The sequence below is a fragment of the Rhineura floridana genome, chromosome 9 (genome assembly GCF_030035675.1).
Source record: "Rhineura floridana isolate rRhiFlo1 chromosome 9, rRhiFlo1.hap2, whole genome shotgun sequence".
In the NCBI taxonomy this organism is placed as follows: domain Eukaryota; kingdom Metazoa; phylum Chordata; class Lepidosauria; order Squamata; family Rhineuridae; genus Rhineura; species Rhineura floridana.
Genome location: NC_084488.1, coordinates 63,594,670 through 63,613,367, shown reverse-complemented (window position 1 = coordinate 63,613,367; position 18,698 = coordinate 63,594,670). Strand labels below are relative to the sequence as shown.

The 18,698-nt window shown below is 41.9% G+C and overlaps 1 protein-coding gene across 4 annotated transcripts in view; it reads right to left on the bottom strand.

The window, feature by feature from the left end:
* LRBA (LPS responsive beige-like anchor protein) overlaps positions 1–18,698 on the bottom strand; it is a 654,576-nt gene that overhangs the window by 396,048 nt on the left and 239,830 nt on the right. For all 4 annotated transcript variants that reach the window (XM_061584671.1, XM_061584674.1, XM_061584673.1 and 1 more), the window contains exon 37: positions 1–67. This exon is cut by the window's left edge and continues 100 nt beyond it. In XM_061584671.1, coding sequence (XP_061440655.1) covers positions 1–67 — 67 coding nt within the window. The remainder of the gene's footprint in view (positions 68–18,698) is intronic.

Genomic DNA, 18,698 nt, shown 5'->3' with positions numbered 1-18,698 from the left:
CCCTTATCAAATGGTCACACATCTTCTCATCCTCTCGTTTATCTGCAGAATACTGGGCGCACAATGACTGAAGTGGGGAAAGGTGAACAAAGAAAAACAATTTAAATACTGTGCACTTCTATAGTCAGTTCAGTCAACAAATTAAAATTACCAACATACTTCCCAAGTAGAATTCTGCAACAAAATTGCCATAGCTCTGGTCCACGTGTAATGCTAATGCAGACCATGGCTAAGCGTGAACACACAAGTGTGCAGATAAACCATGACCACTTTGCTGTTCCTCCAGTCCTGCTACCACCAAATTGCCCAGAGCTAAGCCATAGTTTGGTTTAGTGTTACATCTGAACCCGGGTTGACGGTTTCTCTCACTCTTGAAAAGCCACAAGCTATAGCAAAGGTTTGTTCTTGGCTTACCTTCTGAGGTTTGTCTATGGGAGACAAACTATCAGCCTAGGTTTGGACATCAAACTAAGCAAAGCTATGGCTTAGCTCCAGGTAGCACAGCAATAGCAGGATCCAGGGAGGAGTGAAGTGGCTATGATTTTTATTGTGAATACCTGTGCGTTCACACTTAGCCTTAGTCAAGTTTTGGCTTAGTATTATAAGCAGGCTGGGCAATAGAATGCAAGGAAAACAAGTTACCAGCAAGATCCAGGTAGAATTTGATTATGGTTTGTTATCCAATCATTGTGCAAGACAAGCTGCACAGCCTATCTTTCCCTTCCCCTCCTGATCCCTGAAAATCTTTCCCAGAGTCAGGGATCTTCTTCAACAGTATAGGCTGTGTTGCATGGAACTGCAGTGTAAAGGGTGCATTGCTTGAAATTGGGTGGATGGATCTTGCACTAGTAGAGCACTTAACCTGACCAGAAAGTAACAGATCTGCTACAACATTAACAGCAGGTAAAACCTGAAAAGAGGGTAAACCAAGTGATTACAAATATTAAGGCAATAACTTTATCCAAGATTAGCGGCGGAACAACAGTATTTACTTTGGTAACAGAGAAGTCTCTATTGTCAACTCATACTTTACAGATATTAGGTTGCATACAATGCTGTCCATGTGTGACCAGAACATACTTCTGCTTGTGCAGCAGGGGTTGATCTTCCTCTCCTCTTCCCTGCAGCCCCCCAACCATATGCCCTCAAAATCTGATCTGGAGGTTTTGGGACATTCTAGAGAAGATTGTGAGGTTCACAGGAACCTGTTGCACGAGGGGAAGTTTGCTCATGCAACTTTGGATTCTGCCATTCTCAAAAACCATTTTCCTCTAACAACTCCCGTGACATCCACCTGTGTTATTGATAGACAAAGCTTTTCTACTCAACATAACACTACTTTGAAGTGCCTTTCATCCTTGATAACATCATAGTTTGTTATACCTATTGCTCAATTTATTTATGGTTTGCTTTGATGTTTAAGCTGATGAAGCATGGTTTGTGATCAGCCAGAAAACAAGAATCAGAAAACATGAATTAAAGTGGGCTTGCGACCCATACTCCATACTAAATGTGGATTGGTACAATACTTCTATAGCTACAGCTATTGTTCCACCTCCAGACCACCTTGCACTATAGAAAATGAGAGCACAAGCAGACTGGAAGCTAAAGCTTTCAAAGCAGCTATAAAGCACGGCTGAAATTCAAATCATGGTTACAGGTATAAACTAGATTAGTGCAAACCACGGTTTGGTGAGTGACGTCTATTTGTAGCCCACATAGTGGCCAACAAAAGACACAAATATTTACAAAAACAGTTCTCGTCTGACAATTTTATTTTCCAAAGCCCTAAGTACCTGGATAACATCTTATATGATTGTTGATGGAGCAAAATTGTAAAAATAAATTTTAGAGTACTTTTTCATGTCAACTCCACTATAATCTATATAATGTATTTTAAGATCTGTTTTTATGATGTTTTAAAGTGTTTTAGTGCTTTGTTTGCCACCCTGGGCTGTTGCTGGGAGGAAGGGCGGGATACAAAATAAATAAATAATCTGGCAAGGAATTTTTCATATCAGATATAAAACAACATTACATGTTGGAAGTGGGGCAAGAGCAACTCCTGTTTTGTTCTTTTGTTTATGCTCCAGAAGGGAGATAGAGCCAGGGTCCTCCAGATGGATAGGCTTGCTTACCTTTACCCGTGATGCTCTGACTGACTTCCTTCTGTCGCTAGACTGTTACGTCTTTAGGGAAGCTTACCTGCCCCTCCTCCTTCCGCCCTTTCCACTCCTTTGTCCTCCGACTATGTGGGAGAGAGGAGACATCCCTTTGTCTCTGCTCTCTCCAAGCCATGAGGCTAACCCCTACACCTGGGTGTTATGCCTCCAACTTAGCTAGTTAGTTAGAACTTGGTATGCCTTTTCTATCTACTATGTATTTCTATAAATAAAGTAGCTTTTCTTATTTTTACTAAGTCTCAGTGATGCTGATGCAGGGTACAAGCCTACTTTCTTAGGTAAATGCATGCACACGCTGGCACACTCACATTTCAACATCTGCTGTTACTCTGCTGCTGTGGTGTTGCTTTAACAAAATTAACCACACACAAATACGCACAACATTACAGACTTCCATTTGATGGCCAACCAGGCGTTTATAGAAAACCCCAAACAAAATATGAGGACATTCTTTCAAAGAATCACAGAATCATAGAGTTGGAAGGGACCTATAAGGTCATCAAGTCCAACCCCTTTGCTCAATGCAGGAATCCATTTTAAAGCTGCTCAGCTGCCTCTTGAATGCTTCCAGTGCTGGAGAGCCCAACACCTCCTTAGGTAATTGGTTCCATTGTTGTATCGCTCTAACAGTTAGGAACTTTTCCCTGAAATTCAGTTGAAATCTGACTTTCTGCAACTTGAGCCTATTATTCCATGTGCTGCACTCTGGGATGATCGAGAAAAGATCCTGGCCCTCCTCTGTGTGACAACCTTTCAAGTACTATCATATCTCCCCTCAGTCTTCTCTTCTCAGGGCTGTACATGCCCAGTTCTTTCCGTCTCTCCTCAAAGGGCTTTGTTTCTAGTTCCCTGAGCATCCTCGCTGCCCTCCTCTGAACCTGGTTCCAGTTTGTCTGTATCGTTCTTGAACTGTGATGTCCAGAACTGGACGCAGTACTCAAGATGAGGCCTAACCAGTGCCAAATAGAGGGGAACTAATACTTCACATGATTTGGAAACTATACTTCTGTTAATGCAGCCTAAAATAGCATTTGCCTTTTTTGCAGCCACATCACACTGTTTGCTCATATTCAACTTGTGACCAACAACAATTCGAAGATCCTTCTCGCATGTAGTATTGCTGAGCCAAGTATCCCCCATCTGATAACTGTGCATTTGGTTTCTTTTTCCTAGGCATAGAACTTTGCACTTATCCCTGTTAAATTTTCAGCCCAATGTTCCAGCCTATCAAGATCCCTTTGAATTTTGTTTCTATTGCTCTCTAGCTATTGGTATTCATGCTGCCTTTGAAGTGGAAGTAGGATGGCCACTGACTGCTTTAGACCCCATGAATTTGGCTAATCCCCCTTTAAAATCATCTAAAATGACAGACATCTGTCAGCAGCAAATTTCATAGTTGAATTATATACTATGTAAAGATGTACTTTCTTTTGTCCACCCTGTGCACCTGGACATCATTTCGTTGTGTCACATTTTTTCCCCTCTCAAAGTGAACCATCTTACATGACCGCAGGGAGAAATTACTATGTGAACCATTAGTATTGGATATATTTACAGAAATTTATGATATCTATTGCAATTGCAACAGCATCAAAGAGCAGATAATTCTAAAACTAGACATTATTCTATAATTGGTGACAATTTGAGGGGGCATTTGTTTTTTAATTCATACTTCTCTCTTAGAGTGAGGCAGTAACTTTTCATTTGAAAGCAAGCACTTTGTTTTTATTAGTTTTCACGATATTAATGCATGAATATATTTTTGGTAGAAATCTGAAGACACACACAGAATGTCCATTGAAGCTTCTTAAATCAGGAATGGAAACCAAGTATGAATTATATACTTTCAGAGAAACAACAGATATCCATCATTCATCATTCTCACTCCTGCTCTATTTCAATCCCCTTAAAAGAGCTTCTCGCCCACTATATACAAAGAAAGCCAGAGCGTCCAAACCAGCTAGCTGCTTCCTGATCCCCACCAAGACTACTGAGGTGCAGCAGTTTAAAATGTCAACTAGGTCTGGGGAGACCCAGATTCAAATCCTCATTTGACCATACATTTCAGAAAGTGTCTTTGGCCAGCCACCATTTCTTAGCTTAACTTACCTAACTAGGTAAGTGGTTGTGGTAAGCTGTTGTGAGGATAAAGAACATGTGTGTGTGTGCTTGCTCATGCACGCACATACACATGCTACCTTGGAGGAAAGGGAGAATATAAATACATTGGCAGCCTATCTTCCAGGCTATCGAGTTCCCTCACAAAAAGCTCTACTCAGTAGTAATTTGCCAATTTTCTGTGAAGCTAGAGGAAAATGAAATAGACAAGGGCTTGGATGCTGAACTCATCCTTTTCTTTTAAGGACTCCCCCTGTCCACTCAGACATCTTCCTATCCCACTCGTCCCAATATATAGCTTCAAAATACACAACGTTGGAGCTGACAGACTGATCTCAATATGAATCTTTTAGTACTATATAGAAAGGGACGTTTTTCTTTTCACTCCCCTTCCCCCCTGTGAGCCTTGAACAGTGCTGCAAGCCTCCTCAAGCTGAGCCCTGAAACAGAGCTCTGAATGATTGGAAATGCAACTATCTATTGCGCTGTGAGTTCCCATATGCGCTATAATGTCTTTTACAAAAAATCACATATTATGTTGTGACACACCTTTAAAACTTTATTGTGGTATACGTTTTCATGGACTAGGGACCACTTCATGGTGGAGTAGGGTCTAATCCCCAGAAACTTAAGCCACAATAAAGCTGTTAGTCTTTAAGGTGCCACAAGACTCTTACGTGTGTGCATTGTAATAGACTAACATAGCTAGCTCAATGGGAAATACTGATATGGTGTAATTTCATGAAAATGTCAAACTACCAACCCATTTTTCATGTTCATACATAGTTAACTTGTTCTACATCATTTCAAAGATAATTTTCCAAACTTACATTATCTGGCAACAGTTTTTCAAAATGGCAATTTACACGTATGTAAAACAAACAGAAGTGTGGTGTGCAAGCTAACAGAATTTCTCTATTTCCCCCCCTAATTTTCAGATAAAGACTTCTCCAAGAAAATTGACGATAGCTTCATCACCCTTTATTGCATGGGTGGGGAACCTCAAGCCTCCAGGTCAATCATGGCCCTTTAGGGGATCCCATTTGGCCACTGAGGCCATTTTCCCCAAACCATGCCCACCAGCTGATATCCCTAGTGACATCCCTAGCAGGATCTAATCCCCCCTCATCAGACAAGTGGAGATTAAAAGTTCAAAACTGCCCTTTGAAGCAGCACGACTGCACCAACTACTTCAAAGGGTTTTTGCAAAGATTGTAGGACAGCTCTTGCACTCCTGTTTGCTCAGACAGGAGCATGGGAGCTGCCTTAAAGTCTTTTTCAAGTTTCCCCTTTCCCCCATTATTTTTGTAGGGAAGATTAATCTAATTAACACACAAATTGGAGTTCAAATAATATTAGTTAAAGCACAAAGTAATATGTAAAGAAGTTTACAAATGTTATGTGAGTGCAGCTGGAAGAATTGAGGACTTCATATTAGGCAAAGGAGTGGCTTCTTCATCCCTGCAAGATACCCTCTCAATATCATCACTGATGCAGGAGGACAGAAAAAGGAGGAGAGTCTTAGCTCCTTGAGCTAAATCTCTATCTTCTTTTGCAAAGAAGGAAGGGGACTGGATGCTTTGATTCCACCATGCTCAAGATGCAACTGAATGGGATTTATATCTCTCTCCCTCAGACTTATTGCAGATATCATAAGGTACAAGGATTGGGAACCTTTGGCCCTCCAGATGTTGCTGGACTACAGCTCCCATTACCCCTGATCATTGGCCCTGGTGGCTGGGCTGATGGAAGTTGGAGTTCAACAACACCTGGAAGGCCACAGGTTCCCCTCCTCTGATATTTTAATGTACTGCCTTCAAGTCGATCCCAACTTATGGCGACCCTATGAATAGGGTTTTCATGGTAAGCGGTATTCAGAGGTGGTTTACCATTGCCTTCCTCTGAGGCTGAGAGGCAGTGACTGGCCCAAGGTCACCCAGTGAGCTTCATGGCTGTGTGGGGATTCGAACCCTCGTCTCCCAGGTTGTAGTCCAACACCTTAACCACTACACCACACTGGCTCTCCTCTGATATAGTGCATTCATAATATGCAATCAAAGGACGAACAAGAAATGTTACTGTAGAGCTTAGGTTAATAGTGGGTGACACCCAATGGCATCAGCCCATGCAACATTTTCACTTGCATAACAGTACTTTATCTTGCCCTCCTCCTCCCGGCACACTGCCGAAATTTGCTCTAGAGGCTTGAGGGACCCTTCAAAGCAGATTTAGGGGCACAGTGAGGCAGAGGGGAAGGGGAAGTCCCAATGCATTTGCTCACATGATGCTGGGTATCAGCTAACATTTTTAGAATAGTCCATTCTTTAATTTGCATATACTAAGCCAGAGCCTAAATAGGAATGTAACAGCAATCAGATGTTCTGGTTCTTAAATTTTAGATATACCTATTTAGGCTCTGCCTTAGTATGTGTAATTTTTTTTAAAGTAACAGTTTAATATCATAGCAACAAAATTAAACAGTCATTTTTTTAAAAAGTATAATCGCCCTTGTTATAAATAAAATGGCATATAATATGTTGGAAAATGAGCAATCAAAACATGTTAAAGGGAAACACTCCATATGAAAAACAAGCATGGGAAATGAGACCATTTTGTCCTTTGACTATTGATTATCATAGTTTACTGAAGTATTGCTGAGCACAAAAAACTGAGAAATATTTGAACATGAATGTTTTCTATCCATCTATAAACGTTCAGTTCCTCAAACAACATTAAATATTCCTATACTATGTTAAATGATACTGTTGTGTTATCCAAGCTGACAATTACTAACTCTGTGAAACATACTTCCCTTAATGAAAGTGTGTCATTAACAAGAGAAAAAGAAATCCAAGGAGAAACAAAAACATATCACCTGGAAACACAAATTTTCCTCAACACCACATATTTTAGTACATGGAACATGCTCCTGCGTTTTTTTGTAAGATCTTTTGCACTTGACCTTTAACCTTCAGTTTAAAGTCTGAACTAGAAATGCCACCCAGGGAAATCTTCCAAAGCTCCTGAATAAGACTTAGAAAAATGAAAGCTTAAAACCTCAATAGCAAACAAAAGTCAACCAATGACAATGTCTGACAGCCACCTTCAATTCTGAAGTGATGCTTCTGTCATCCAACGACTCCAAGTATTGATTTCTTTCAGCATGAAAACGCCTAAGCCAATGAAACAGATATAGCAGCATGCCCCTTTCCCCTCCCCCGATAATAGCCATCAAGGTTAACACAGGCAGAACACTTATCAAGGTATCTTTTCTATTTCTTCTTGTTTTAATGGACTGGATACAATGTATTGGCTTTTCATCTCTGCAACCTGCAGCCTCGGTCCCTGCATCATCATTTATCTAGCCTTTAACAGATCTGGAGATTCAGAATCTGCATATAAATTAACTATTTTTAAGCTATTTGATACAAAAACTGTTGTGGTCTCATTGCTTTGGCATATATAGAAGACCCCTGGTTATTATTAACATAATAAAAGTAGTCAACCTGCCCCCAAAAAGGGTCATTTAAAAATAAAACTTCAAGCTGTCTCATTATTAGAAGGGCTAGAATCAGTACCAGGAAAGTTCTATAAACCACAGTAATGTGATATACTGGTGAGAGTCAAAAGAGTGCTGATATTTTTACATGACATGAATGTGTTACTAAACTTTCTATAGGTAAACGGAATTGAAGAAGCATATAGATAATGATGTTCAGTTTCAAAATCTGCTGTGTTCTTGTTTTGATGAAAACAAAATGCATTTTAGCATCATTTGTAAAATGCATTTAGAAAAGACTTCGGGGATTTAATTTATGCTAAGACAGCTGATTTCTCTATGTCCTTCTCTCTTGAAAAGTAGATGCTTAATACTTTATTAACACCAACTAAAACTGGGGTGGGAAACCTTTTTCATCCTGAGGCCACATTATCTCATAGGCAACTGTCTAGGGGCCACATGCCAGTGATGGGTGGGTCAGAGGAAAAAAGTGGATGGGGCCAGATACACAAGAAGGCACAGCAATGGATGAGATTTTCATCATTGTACACTAAGCTACATTCTAGCTATGCAAAAGTCAGGTTTACACACAAACACACACCTTTCTCTTTCATCCAGGCAAGCAAGAGGCATTATGACCGTCCAAGGACACACTCCAGTCATGCCTGGTAAAGGGAGGTGGCCTGGAGACACTCTTGAAGGCCAGAGGGTTCTGGAGGACCATAATTGGCCATGGGTATGAGATTTCGCAGTTCTGAACTAACAAGCTTTCCAGTTCTTCAAAACTCTTCTTCAGGCTGAATGCTAAGCAAAATACAGGGAAAGCGAAAAATGGGCATGATGTTGTAGACATCATTTGCAATTTGTAAGAGTCTTAGGTTGGAATGCAGGAGCTATGTTTGCTTCTCCTAAATGCAAAACATTTTCAGGATTCAGAGGCTGCTGAGAGAAAACCACAACAATGGGTGTTTCCCCCAATTTTGAACATCTAGGGTTGGAGTCAGACTCTCTAATGTCCCTAAAGTGGAGTTCTTTGGAAACTCCTGGTGACAGAAAGTGGGGAGGGGATTACTCCACCCTACAGCACCATCTCCTATGATGTGTTGGACCATATCTGGTGGGGGGCAGAATGGGGATTGCAGGAGGAAGGATAAAATGAAAATTGCCTCCTCTCTGGTTCTTCCAGCAAGATTTTTCTGCGGGATCAATAGCTTTGCATGGACTGAAGGATCTCTTCTGGTGTTGGAGGCAAAGTCTAGATCCCAACCATTAAACCTAGCAGTTACTGAGATCTTCTATAATATAACACAGGTGTGGGGAACTAAATCTGGCCAGAGGGTGAGATTGTTACCTCCCACATCCTACACAACAGCCCTGCCCACTTGTTACAGTTTCCCTAGCTGCCAAATATCTGACATCACAATGATATCAACTGACCCGTTTTCCTTTCTTTGTACGGTTTGAAATCAAACTGCGCTTTGCAACTGATGATGATCATATTAACATTATATATTTTGTCAGGTGTATGACAGGTGGGTGTGAATTGGCCAAAACAGCTTTGTGGACCAAATGGGGAGGCCTGACTGGCCTAATCAGTCATTGGGCTGCAGGTTCCCCACCGCTGACATAACACAACAAAAGGTGAGCCAGTATGCAGCTACAGGGTATGCAGAAGAAGAAAGGATGCATTTCAGCTTGCATTTTCTAAAGTATTGTAAACATTAAGAATCTCTGCCATCTACACGATCACCTTCGTGTACAGCCCTCTGACTCTAACCTAAGGCACACAAAGAAAGATACCAGAGCTTTCCTAATACTTTCTGGAGTACAACTATACTAAGCTATACAAACCAGTTCTCCACGTTGTCATAATCCTTTTCCCAATTACTCTGAAATTTCTCTTTATGCCTGAGTGTACAACCTCCTTCAGTTTTCTCTTACGCATCTGTGGTGTGTCTTAGGATAATTGCATTAACATTACGCTCTCTGTATATTTAAGATTAGTACATATTATAAGATTAGTGCATAAACTCCTTTTAAAACAAGATCTAAAAAGGATCAGGAAATGTCCTGATTTGAAATATGACTTTAGATGTGGCACAACCATGTCTGGAACCTTGCAAACAACAAACATGCCTCTTAGAACCAGAGGTACACTTAACTGTTTCAATCTTCTGTTCAAGAGGGAGTGAGATACGGGATCACTTCCATGTTGCATAAATATATTGTTGAAAAGTATCGAATACAATAATTTGAAAGGATCACAACTCATTTTATCATTAAAAGATATCACTTCACCCCACTGGAAATAGCACATAAAAGAAACCAGCCTGGGGGGGGGAATGGCCTACAAATCATTGCCTTCTCAATGTGTGATGAAAGAGGCACCTACCAGATTCCACATAAAAAAAGAGACCTACCAGATGATTTTTTGGTAGCTTTTCCCTTTTACAACTTTTTGACACATGTATTTTGAACTTAACACTGCATGATGTAATTAGAATCTAGAAAATAATTTTGCCAAAGTTCTGCTAATACATTGTATAGTACAAAATTAAATGAAAACAAAGGCTCTTGTGGAACTTTAAATATGAACACATTTATTTAAGATATTAGCTTTTATAGATTACAGCCTACTTCATTAGATGCACTGTTATCCTGAGTTACAGGTGTATATACTGACTTTGGAGGGGTGGGGAGGACACGACTGTAAAAAGTGGCATAAGACAAAAGAAAAAGCAGAAAAGCACGGACAATAACAGTTATATAATTAACAGTTGTAACTCATGAACAGTTGTCAAAAACACAGAAATCTTGGCATCAGTAAGCCAATCAACACTTAAATGTGCTAAAAATAATTTGTCTCATTTCAGTTCACAAGTGATTCCTCCATCTCACAGCACCACCTCCTATGGTGTTTTGGAGCATATTGGGAGAGGGGGAGAAAACAGGTTGCAGGGGAGGATAAAAATAAATGAAAATCACCACCTTTCTGGTTCATTCAGCAGGATGTTATTGTCAGGGATGGGCTATAGATCATTGATGATACATGTGAGTGGTTTCAGCTGGGAACTGTAAGTGACAAGTAATGTTCTGTCACTTTCTCTACTTGGTCTGTCCTGTAGTAAATTGTTCCTGGGCACCAGTCTGGCCTTGTTGATCGGTCCCCCACCCTCCCACTCAAACTTCATCAAGTGGGTATTGCAGTTGGAGGAATGTCTGATGGGAAGTCTTAAGTTGTGAGTGTGTCTGATGAGTTGTGGTTGTATTATGTACTTGATGAAGGAAGCAGTAGTCCCCCAAAGCTTATGCCATAAAAAAATTGTTAAGATGTCACAAAACTCTGATGTTTGTGTTACAGGAGACTAACATAGCTACCCTGTGGAAATAATGAAATACATTGCTATAAAAGGAAATAAGGTAGCAAACATAGCTAATTATTATGTGTACATTTAAAAATATGTAACACTGAGTTTTCACAGAATACAGGGCCCACCAAGGCACTGCTACTTCAGTCCTCTTTTGTAAGGTGATATGTGATTCTATGCTTACAAAGTTTCATCAAGTCAACAGTACAATATTACCACAAGATATTATTGCCAATAATATTCAGCAGGATAGATCCAGAGAAGTGAAAGTTGAGTTTCACTCATGTAAAAATCCAATGGCCTCCTCTCCACTGCATTCTATTCTGTGTCTCCCAAAATCTTCCAGAATGGTGTGAGATGGGACACGGGGACTGCAGTTGGAAGGGGAAATCAGTGGAAAGGGGGGACATTATATAAGCAAAAGTGCTTTTCTGCTCTCACAATGTAACCCAACAAATAGTGAAGCCCATGGGAGAAAAGCTAGCTTGCAGTATATAATAAAAACAAACTTTCAAAAATTGCATCCCTCTTGCACAAAAAAGTACTTTAAAAAACAAACTAAAGATATTTGTAAGAAGCAAACATTTTTTTATACTAATCGTGACTATGCTTCAGTAAAGCTGAAAAGCCATGTTTATTGCCTTTGGTAGTCAGCATCATAAAGGTGTTTTTATTTTCTGTTCGAGTACATAGAACAGCTGAAAGAAGAAAACTACATTAGTTACAAAATCAGACTGTAAATGTGTTTATGATAATAAAATTACACCTAATCATATTAACTGTTTCTCCATCACAGTACATCATGGTTTCATCAAATCAGTCAAGCTAGAACACTGAAAGGTATGTACTTTCTTATGGTGCTGTCCCTCCCTGTGAACTGGCTACACGGCTGAGCCATGCTTATACACAGCTCAAAATAGGTAAAGAAATTAGTCACGGCTGAAAACATTTGATCTGGATAGATCTGCAAAGAACATACTTCTGTGTAAGTAGTAACACTCTATGCACCATTAGATAGGAATATGTTTTATGAAGCCACATTGAGCCATGACTCCTTAGTACATATGCAGATGTGGCAAAACACCTGTGTAAAGCAACAAACACATACAACAATTGCTTATGGGATGAATGTTTCTACTTGGCAGTATTTTCTTTATAACAGAAGAAGAAACACAATATGGATACCAGGTTAAGCTGGGTTACAAGTAAAAGGGTATGTGCTGAGTTGAGCAATTTTATAAAAACCAGTCATCCCAATAATTGTACAATACCACTTATACTTTCAAAAATGGCATTGTCATAAGCAAAAAGATCTGTGGGTCCCCTACATATTTGTCACCAAAATAAGCTTCCTAAACTTCAGAGTGCAGCCCAACTGACACCAAGTCTCTCCTCATTTTTCTCTTCTAGCAACCAAGTTCAGGCACTAAAGTAAACGACAAATTTGGTTTAACCTTGATTTTATATTATCTATATCCAAATGAGACAGAGTGCATGGTATTGTTAAAAGTCTGAACAAGCTAGTTCAAATTACAACTGTTTCGTCAGAAACCGACAAAGGTCTTTGTTCAGATATTACTTTAGGTGATATATTTGACATATGTTTTCACATACACGTGGCAAACATTTCATTTGACAGAACTGTACTTTCACAGGGAGTCTAGGTTCCTGAACAAGAAACAGTTTCAGTCTCAATGCTCAATACAGGAAGTACAGATGAAGTGGGTTTTTTAGCAGAAGACTTAAGCAAAAGAATTCAAGAAAATGGCAACAGTAGTAGGTGAAGAGGACCAAAAGATATACACACAATCCTTTTATTTCATAGTTTCCTAAACTATAAAGCAGCTTTTAAAAAAAATTTTTTCTTTTAAGGAATAGTATGTGGTCTACCACTGACAATATGTTTGATCTAATCCCTGAAATCTAATACATTTAAGAAGCACTCACATGTTTCATCCCTAATGAAGGCCTAGAAAAGAGAGTTCACTTTATTCTGGAGGCGCATATCAAAGTAGATCTCACCAAGCAACAGAGGCACATCATCTAAGGATCTTTTTCACATTAGGAATCCTATTAGAAGGAAAACACTAAAAGGTAATTGAATTTCCCTCAGTTATCTTCATCTCTGTCAGCTCCTGCTACAATAACTTACTCTCCAGAGCACAGATAACTCAATTCTGTCCAGCAAGCATATGTTATGAATCTCCAAAGCAAACTTGTCTAAATCATTCTGGTCTTCTATCAAGGTTGGCTGTGGATATGAACTCTGACAGAAAGCAAACAAATTTATTTTTATCTTTTCAATAATTCACTTCTGCATAGCTTGATAGAAGAATCTAAGGACATTTATGTTTTTAGTAATTTTAGCATTATAAATACTGGCTGAACATTGATGTAAATTAAAACCTGTTTAAACAACCATTTTTTTAGCATTTTTAAATTGAATGATAATTTGAGGTGTACTGCATTGACTTATTACAGATTTCTATAAAGGAAAGCATTGCTTCCCATTATATTTACACAATTTGTTAAGACTGCATACTTCATGTTTACTGCAAAATAATGCTTAAATGTATTGTGGTTTATAAGAGTATTGTGGTTTATAACTGTGAATGTATTTTTACTATTATTTATTACATTTGTTAGCTGCCCTTCAACTAAGGTTCCCAGGGAGGTGTACAATATTAAAACATACATCCATCCTCTCCCTGTTGGAATTCCGCTCTGCAGGGGTCACGTCTTGCAGGACCAGGCCCCAAGGTACTCAGCCAGCTGTTGCTGATATCATCCACCTGTCTCTTCGCTGGAGAGGATACATAAGGTGGCTGGCTGAGGTGGCTCCTGCTTTGCAGATTGTCTGGCTTTTTGTGGGTCTTGAGTCATGTGCCTGGCAGAGCCAGAGCCAAGTGGGGAGACTTGAGGGCCCCCAATCAGTGTAGTGACTGATTGAGGGCAATATGCCACTGTGAGGAGGACTTGCCAGGTAAGGGTAACGCGGCCCAGGCACTTAACAACTGTGCCTTGTTCTGCCCCCCCCACACCCACAGGTTGGTTGGCTGGACTATCAGCCAGCTCTCAGACCTCTGGATGTTGCTCCTAAATGCCAGATCAGTGCAGAATAAGGTATTTATCATTCATGATTTAATAGTGGATGAGGCAGCCGACCTGGCATGTATAACCGAGACCTGGGTTGGTGAGTAGGGAGGAGTCAGTCTCTCCCAGCGACGCCTGCCAGGGTACCTGGTTCAGCATCAGGGTAGACCTGAGGGTTGGGGAGGGGGTTGCTGTGGTCTATAGGAGCTCCATCTCCCTCTGCAAGCACCCTGTCCATGTGACTACTGGTCTGGACTGTTTGCACCTTGTGTTGGGTCAGCAGGACATGCTGGGGATTCTGTTGGTGTACTGCCCATTTTGCTACACAACAGACTCCTTAGCTGAGCTGACGGAGGTGGTCTCGGGTGTACTGTTGAGATCCCCCAGACTGTTAGTTCTGGGGGATGTCAACATCCATTCCAAGGTCACCTTATCCGGGGTGGCTCAGGATTTCATGGTCTCCATGACAACTATGGGACTGTCTCAATATGCCATTGGCCCAACACATGTAGCAGGGCACACTCTAGACTTGGTTTTGCAACAGGACAGGGAGATGGTGATCTGAATGTGGGGGGCCTTACATCAGTCCCTCTGTCATGGACAGGTCACTGCTTGCTGAAGTTTAGACTTACAGCAGCTTTTCCCCTTTGCAAGGGTGGGGGACCTATTAAGCTGGTCCACCCCCAGAGACTAATGGATCCGGATGGTTTCCAAAGGGCTCTGGGAAGTTTTCCGGTTGATAGGGCTGGCGCTCCCGTCGAAACCCTGGTTGAACTGTGGAATACAGAAATGACCCAGGCGGTTGACACAATTACTCCTGAACACCCTCTCCTGTGTAGAGCTCGTATGGCTCCACGGTATACCCGAGAGCTGAGAGGGATGAAACAATATAGGAGATGGCTTGAGTGAAGATGGAGACGAATTCCTGGTGGATGCAATTACACACTGGTAAGTGCCTATGGTAAGCTGTATTTAGGGGCAGTGAGGTCAGCAAAAAAACAATATTTTGCTGCCACTATCAAATCATCACTCTGCTGCCCAGTGGAGCTCTTCAGAATTGTCCGGGGACTATTACATACTGGCCCCAAGGACATGGTAGATTCATCTGAGGCCCGCTGTAAAGAATTTGCTAGGCACTAGCAGGATAAAATCTTTACCATCCACCAGGACGTAGACTCCAGTGTTATAGCAGGTGAATCAAGTGAGGTATCCAGAGCACAGCCTTGTCCCAATTTCTTGGATGTCCTGCCCAGAGTGAGACTCACGAGATGGAAACGAGGATGGAATTAATTCCTGTTTTATTAAAGTAACATTGAAGGCAATATGTTTCATAGGCACACTATGCTAACTCATTACAATCCCTACCTAGACTACCTAAGTACACTCTGCAGAGTGTGAAGAAAGTTGACTCAGCACCCAGGTCAGGGGGATGCAGGCTTAAGTAGGAAAGGCCTTCGCCTGTAATCTCTAGCTCCTTCAAAAACTCTCCCTCTGACCGAAGCACTTCTCCCAGCATCTGGTGCGGGGCAAGAGGGGGCGTGCCTCCGCTGGCTCATCTGACGATACAGTCTCGATAGGTGCCGACTCAGCTTCAGGAGGCGGGGATGTGCTTGAAGTGCCAAGAGGGGAGCTCAGGGGAGGTGGAGTTGGTGCATGTGCCAAGACATCCCCCAACAGCTCTATTGGGGCATCTGGAAGTTGAGCACAGTCTTCTTCGATGGGAGAACTGTCTGTGGGAACTGGCACAGTGTCAACCACACACCCTCGTCCTCGGAAGTCTCAACACCCTCTGATTCTTCCCCTTGCCCTAGCAGCCAGAACTGACACTCATCCAGCCCCCCCTCCTCGATCCTCCTGCGGGAGCTGGGGCTCGACATTGGATGAGTTTCAGTATGCTGAATTTCTTGGATGAGTTTCAGTATGGCATCAGTATGCTGATGACAAGCAGCTCTATTTCTCCTTTTCATCTATGATGATTAGCTATGAGCTAATTTAATAGAAGTTGGAGGGGTGGCTGACGTTTTGGTGTACATCTCTTGAACCAGACCACCTAGAAACTTAAAAATGAAAGCTGAGAGACTGGAGATTGGGCTGCCCCACCCAGAGATCTGCAGAGGACCCCAAAATTCTGGAGTCTCTGGGTGAAAACTGGAAACATGGCAACCCTAGTTGGCAGTCTATGCAGACCTTGTCATATGCTGCTTTTATTTCTACTTTAATTTTTCTGAAAGATGTTTTTAAAAAACATTGCAAGTCTCACATTTTAGAATTTCAAAAGAATGTACTTAAGGCGAAGCATTCTTAACTAACCTTTTAATCTAAAAGAGCTGCACTGGCTGTCCGTTTGCTACTGGGCCTGATCTCAATGTATAAACGTGGCTTGAGGAATAGAAATTTAGGAGTGAGTCTCCCTTTACCTGCCAACCCATGGTTTTGTGGTTTTAATGTTGAAGGGTTATTATTATTACTATTACTTATTACATTTGTATACTGCCCCATAGCCGAAGCTCTCTGGGCGGTTTACAACAATTAAAAACATTAAAAACAAATATACAAATTTAAAAACACTTAAAAAAAAAACAATTGAAAAACACATGCTAAAATGCCTGGGGAAGTGGAAAGTCTTGACCTGGCGCCGAAAAGATAACAGTGTTGGTGCCAGGCGCACCTTGTCACAAAGATCATTCCATAATTTGGGGGCCACTACCGAGAAAGGCCTCCCCTTGTTGCCAGACTCCCAGCTTCCCTCGGAGTAGGCACCCAGAGGAGGGCCTTGGATGTTGAGCATAGTATACGGATAGGTTCGTGTCGGGAGAGGCAGTCCATCAGGTATTGTGGTCCCAAGCCGTGTAAGGCTTTATAGGTTAAAACCAGCACTTTGAATCAAGCTCGGAAACATACAGGCGTCCAATGTAAGCAGGCCAGAATTGGTTTTATATGTTCTAACCGTCTGGTCCCCGTTACCAATCTGGCTGCTGCATTTTGCACAAGCTGCAGGTTCCAAACCATCTTCAAAGGCTGCCCCACGTAGAGTGCACTGCAGTAATCTAACTTGGAGGTTACCAGAGCATGGACAACTGAAGCCAAGTTATCCCTGTCCAGATAGGGACATAGTTGGGCCACCAATCGAAGTTAGTAGAAGGCACTCCATGCACCGAGGCTACCTGAGCCTGAAGTGACAGAGAAGGTTCTAGGAGAACCCCTAAGCTATGAACCTGCTCCTTAAGGGGAATGGAACCCCATCCAGGACAGGTTGAACATCCACCATCCCGTCAGAAGAACCTCCCACTAGCAGCATCTCAGTCTTGTCTAGATTGAGCCTCAGTTGATTAGCCCTCATCCAGTCCATTGTTGCAGCCAGGCACTGGTTCAGCACATTGACAGCCTCACCTGAAGAAGATGAAAAGGAGAAATAGAGCTGTGTGTCATCAGCATACTGATGGCAACGCACTCCAAAGCTCCAGATTACCGAACCCAACGGTTTCATGTAGATGTTCAACAGCATGGGGGACAGAACTGACCCCTGTGGAACCCCATACTGGAGAGTCCAAGGTGCCGAGCAATGCTCCCCAACCACCACCTTCTGGAGCTGACCTGCCAAGTAGAAGCGGAACAACTGCCATGCAGTACCTCCCACTCCCAACTCAGCCAGTCGTTCCAGAAGGATACCATGGTCGATGGTATCGAAAGCCGCTGAGAGATCAAGGAGAATCAATAGAATCACACTCCTCATCTCTCTCCCAACAGAGGTCATCATACAGGGCGACCAAGGCTGTTTCCATGCCAAAACCAGGCCTGAAACCTGACTGAAATGGATCCAGATAATCAGTCTCATCCAAGAGTGTCTGGAGCTGGCCTTTCACTGCTCGTTCAAGGACCCAGGAATGGAACATTTGCCACCAGCCTATAATTATTAAGATTTTCTGGGTCCAAGGAGGGTCTCTGCAGGAGTGGTCTCACTACCGCCTCTTTCAGGCGGCCAGGGACCACTCCCTCTTGCAGAGAGGCATTAATCACTTCCCTGGCCCAGCTGGCTGTTCCATCCCAACTAGCTTTTATTAGCCAAGAAGGGCAAGGATCCAGCACAGAAGTGCTTGCACGAACCTGTCCAAGCACCTTGTCAACGTCCTCAAGCTGTACCAACTGAAACTCATCCAAGAAATCGGGAGAAGGCTGTGCTCTGGATACCTCGCTTGATTCACCTGTTATAACACTGGAGTCTAAGTCCTGGCACATGCTAAAGATTTTATTCTGGAAGTGCCTAGCAAATTCATTACAGCGGGCCTCAAATGGATCTACCATGTCCTTGGGGCCAGTGTGTAATAGCCCCCGGACAATTCTGAAGAGCTCCGCTGGGCAGCAGAGTGATGATTTGATAGTGGCAGCAAAATATTGTTTTTTTGCTGACCTCACTGCCCCTAAATACAGCTTACCATA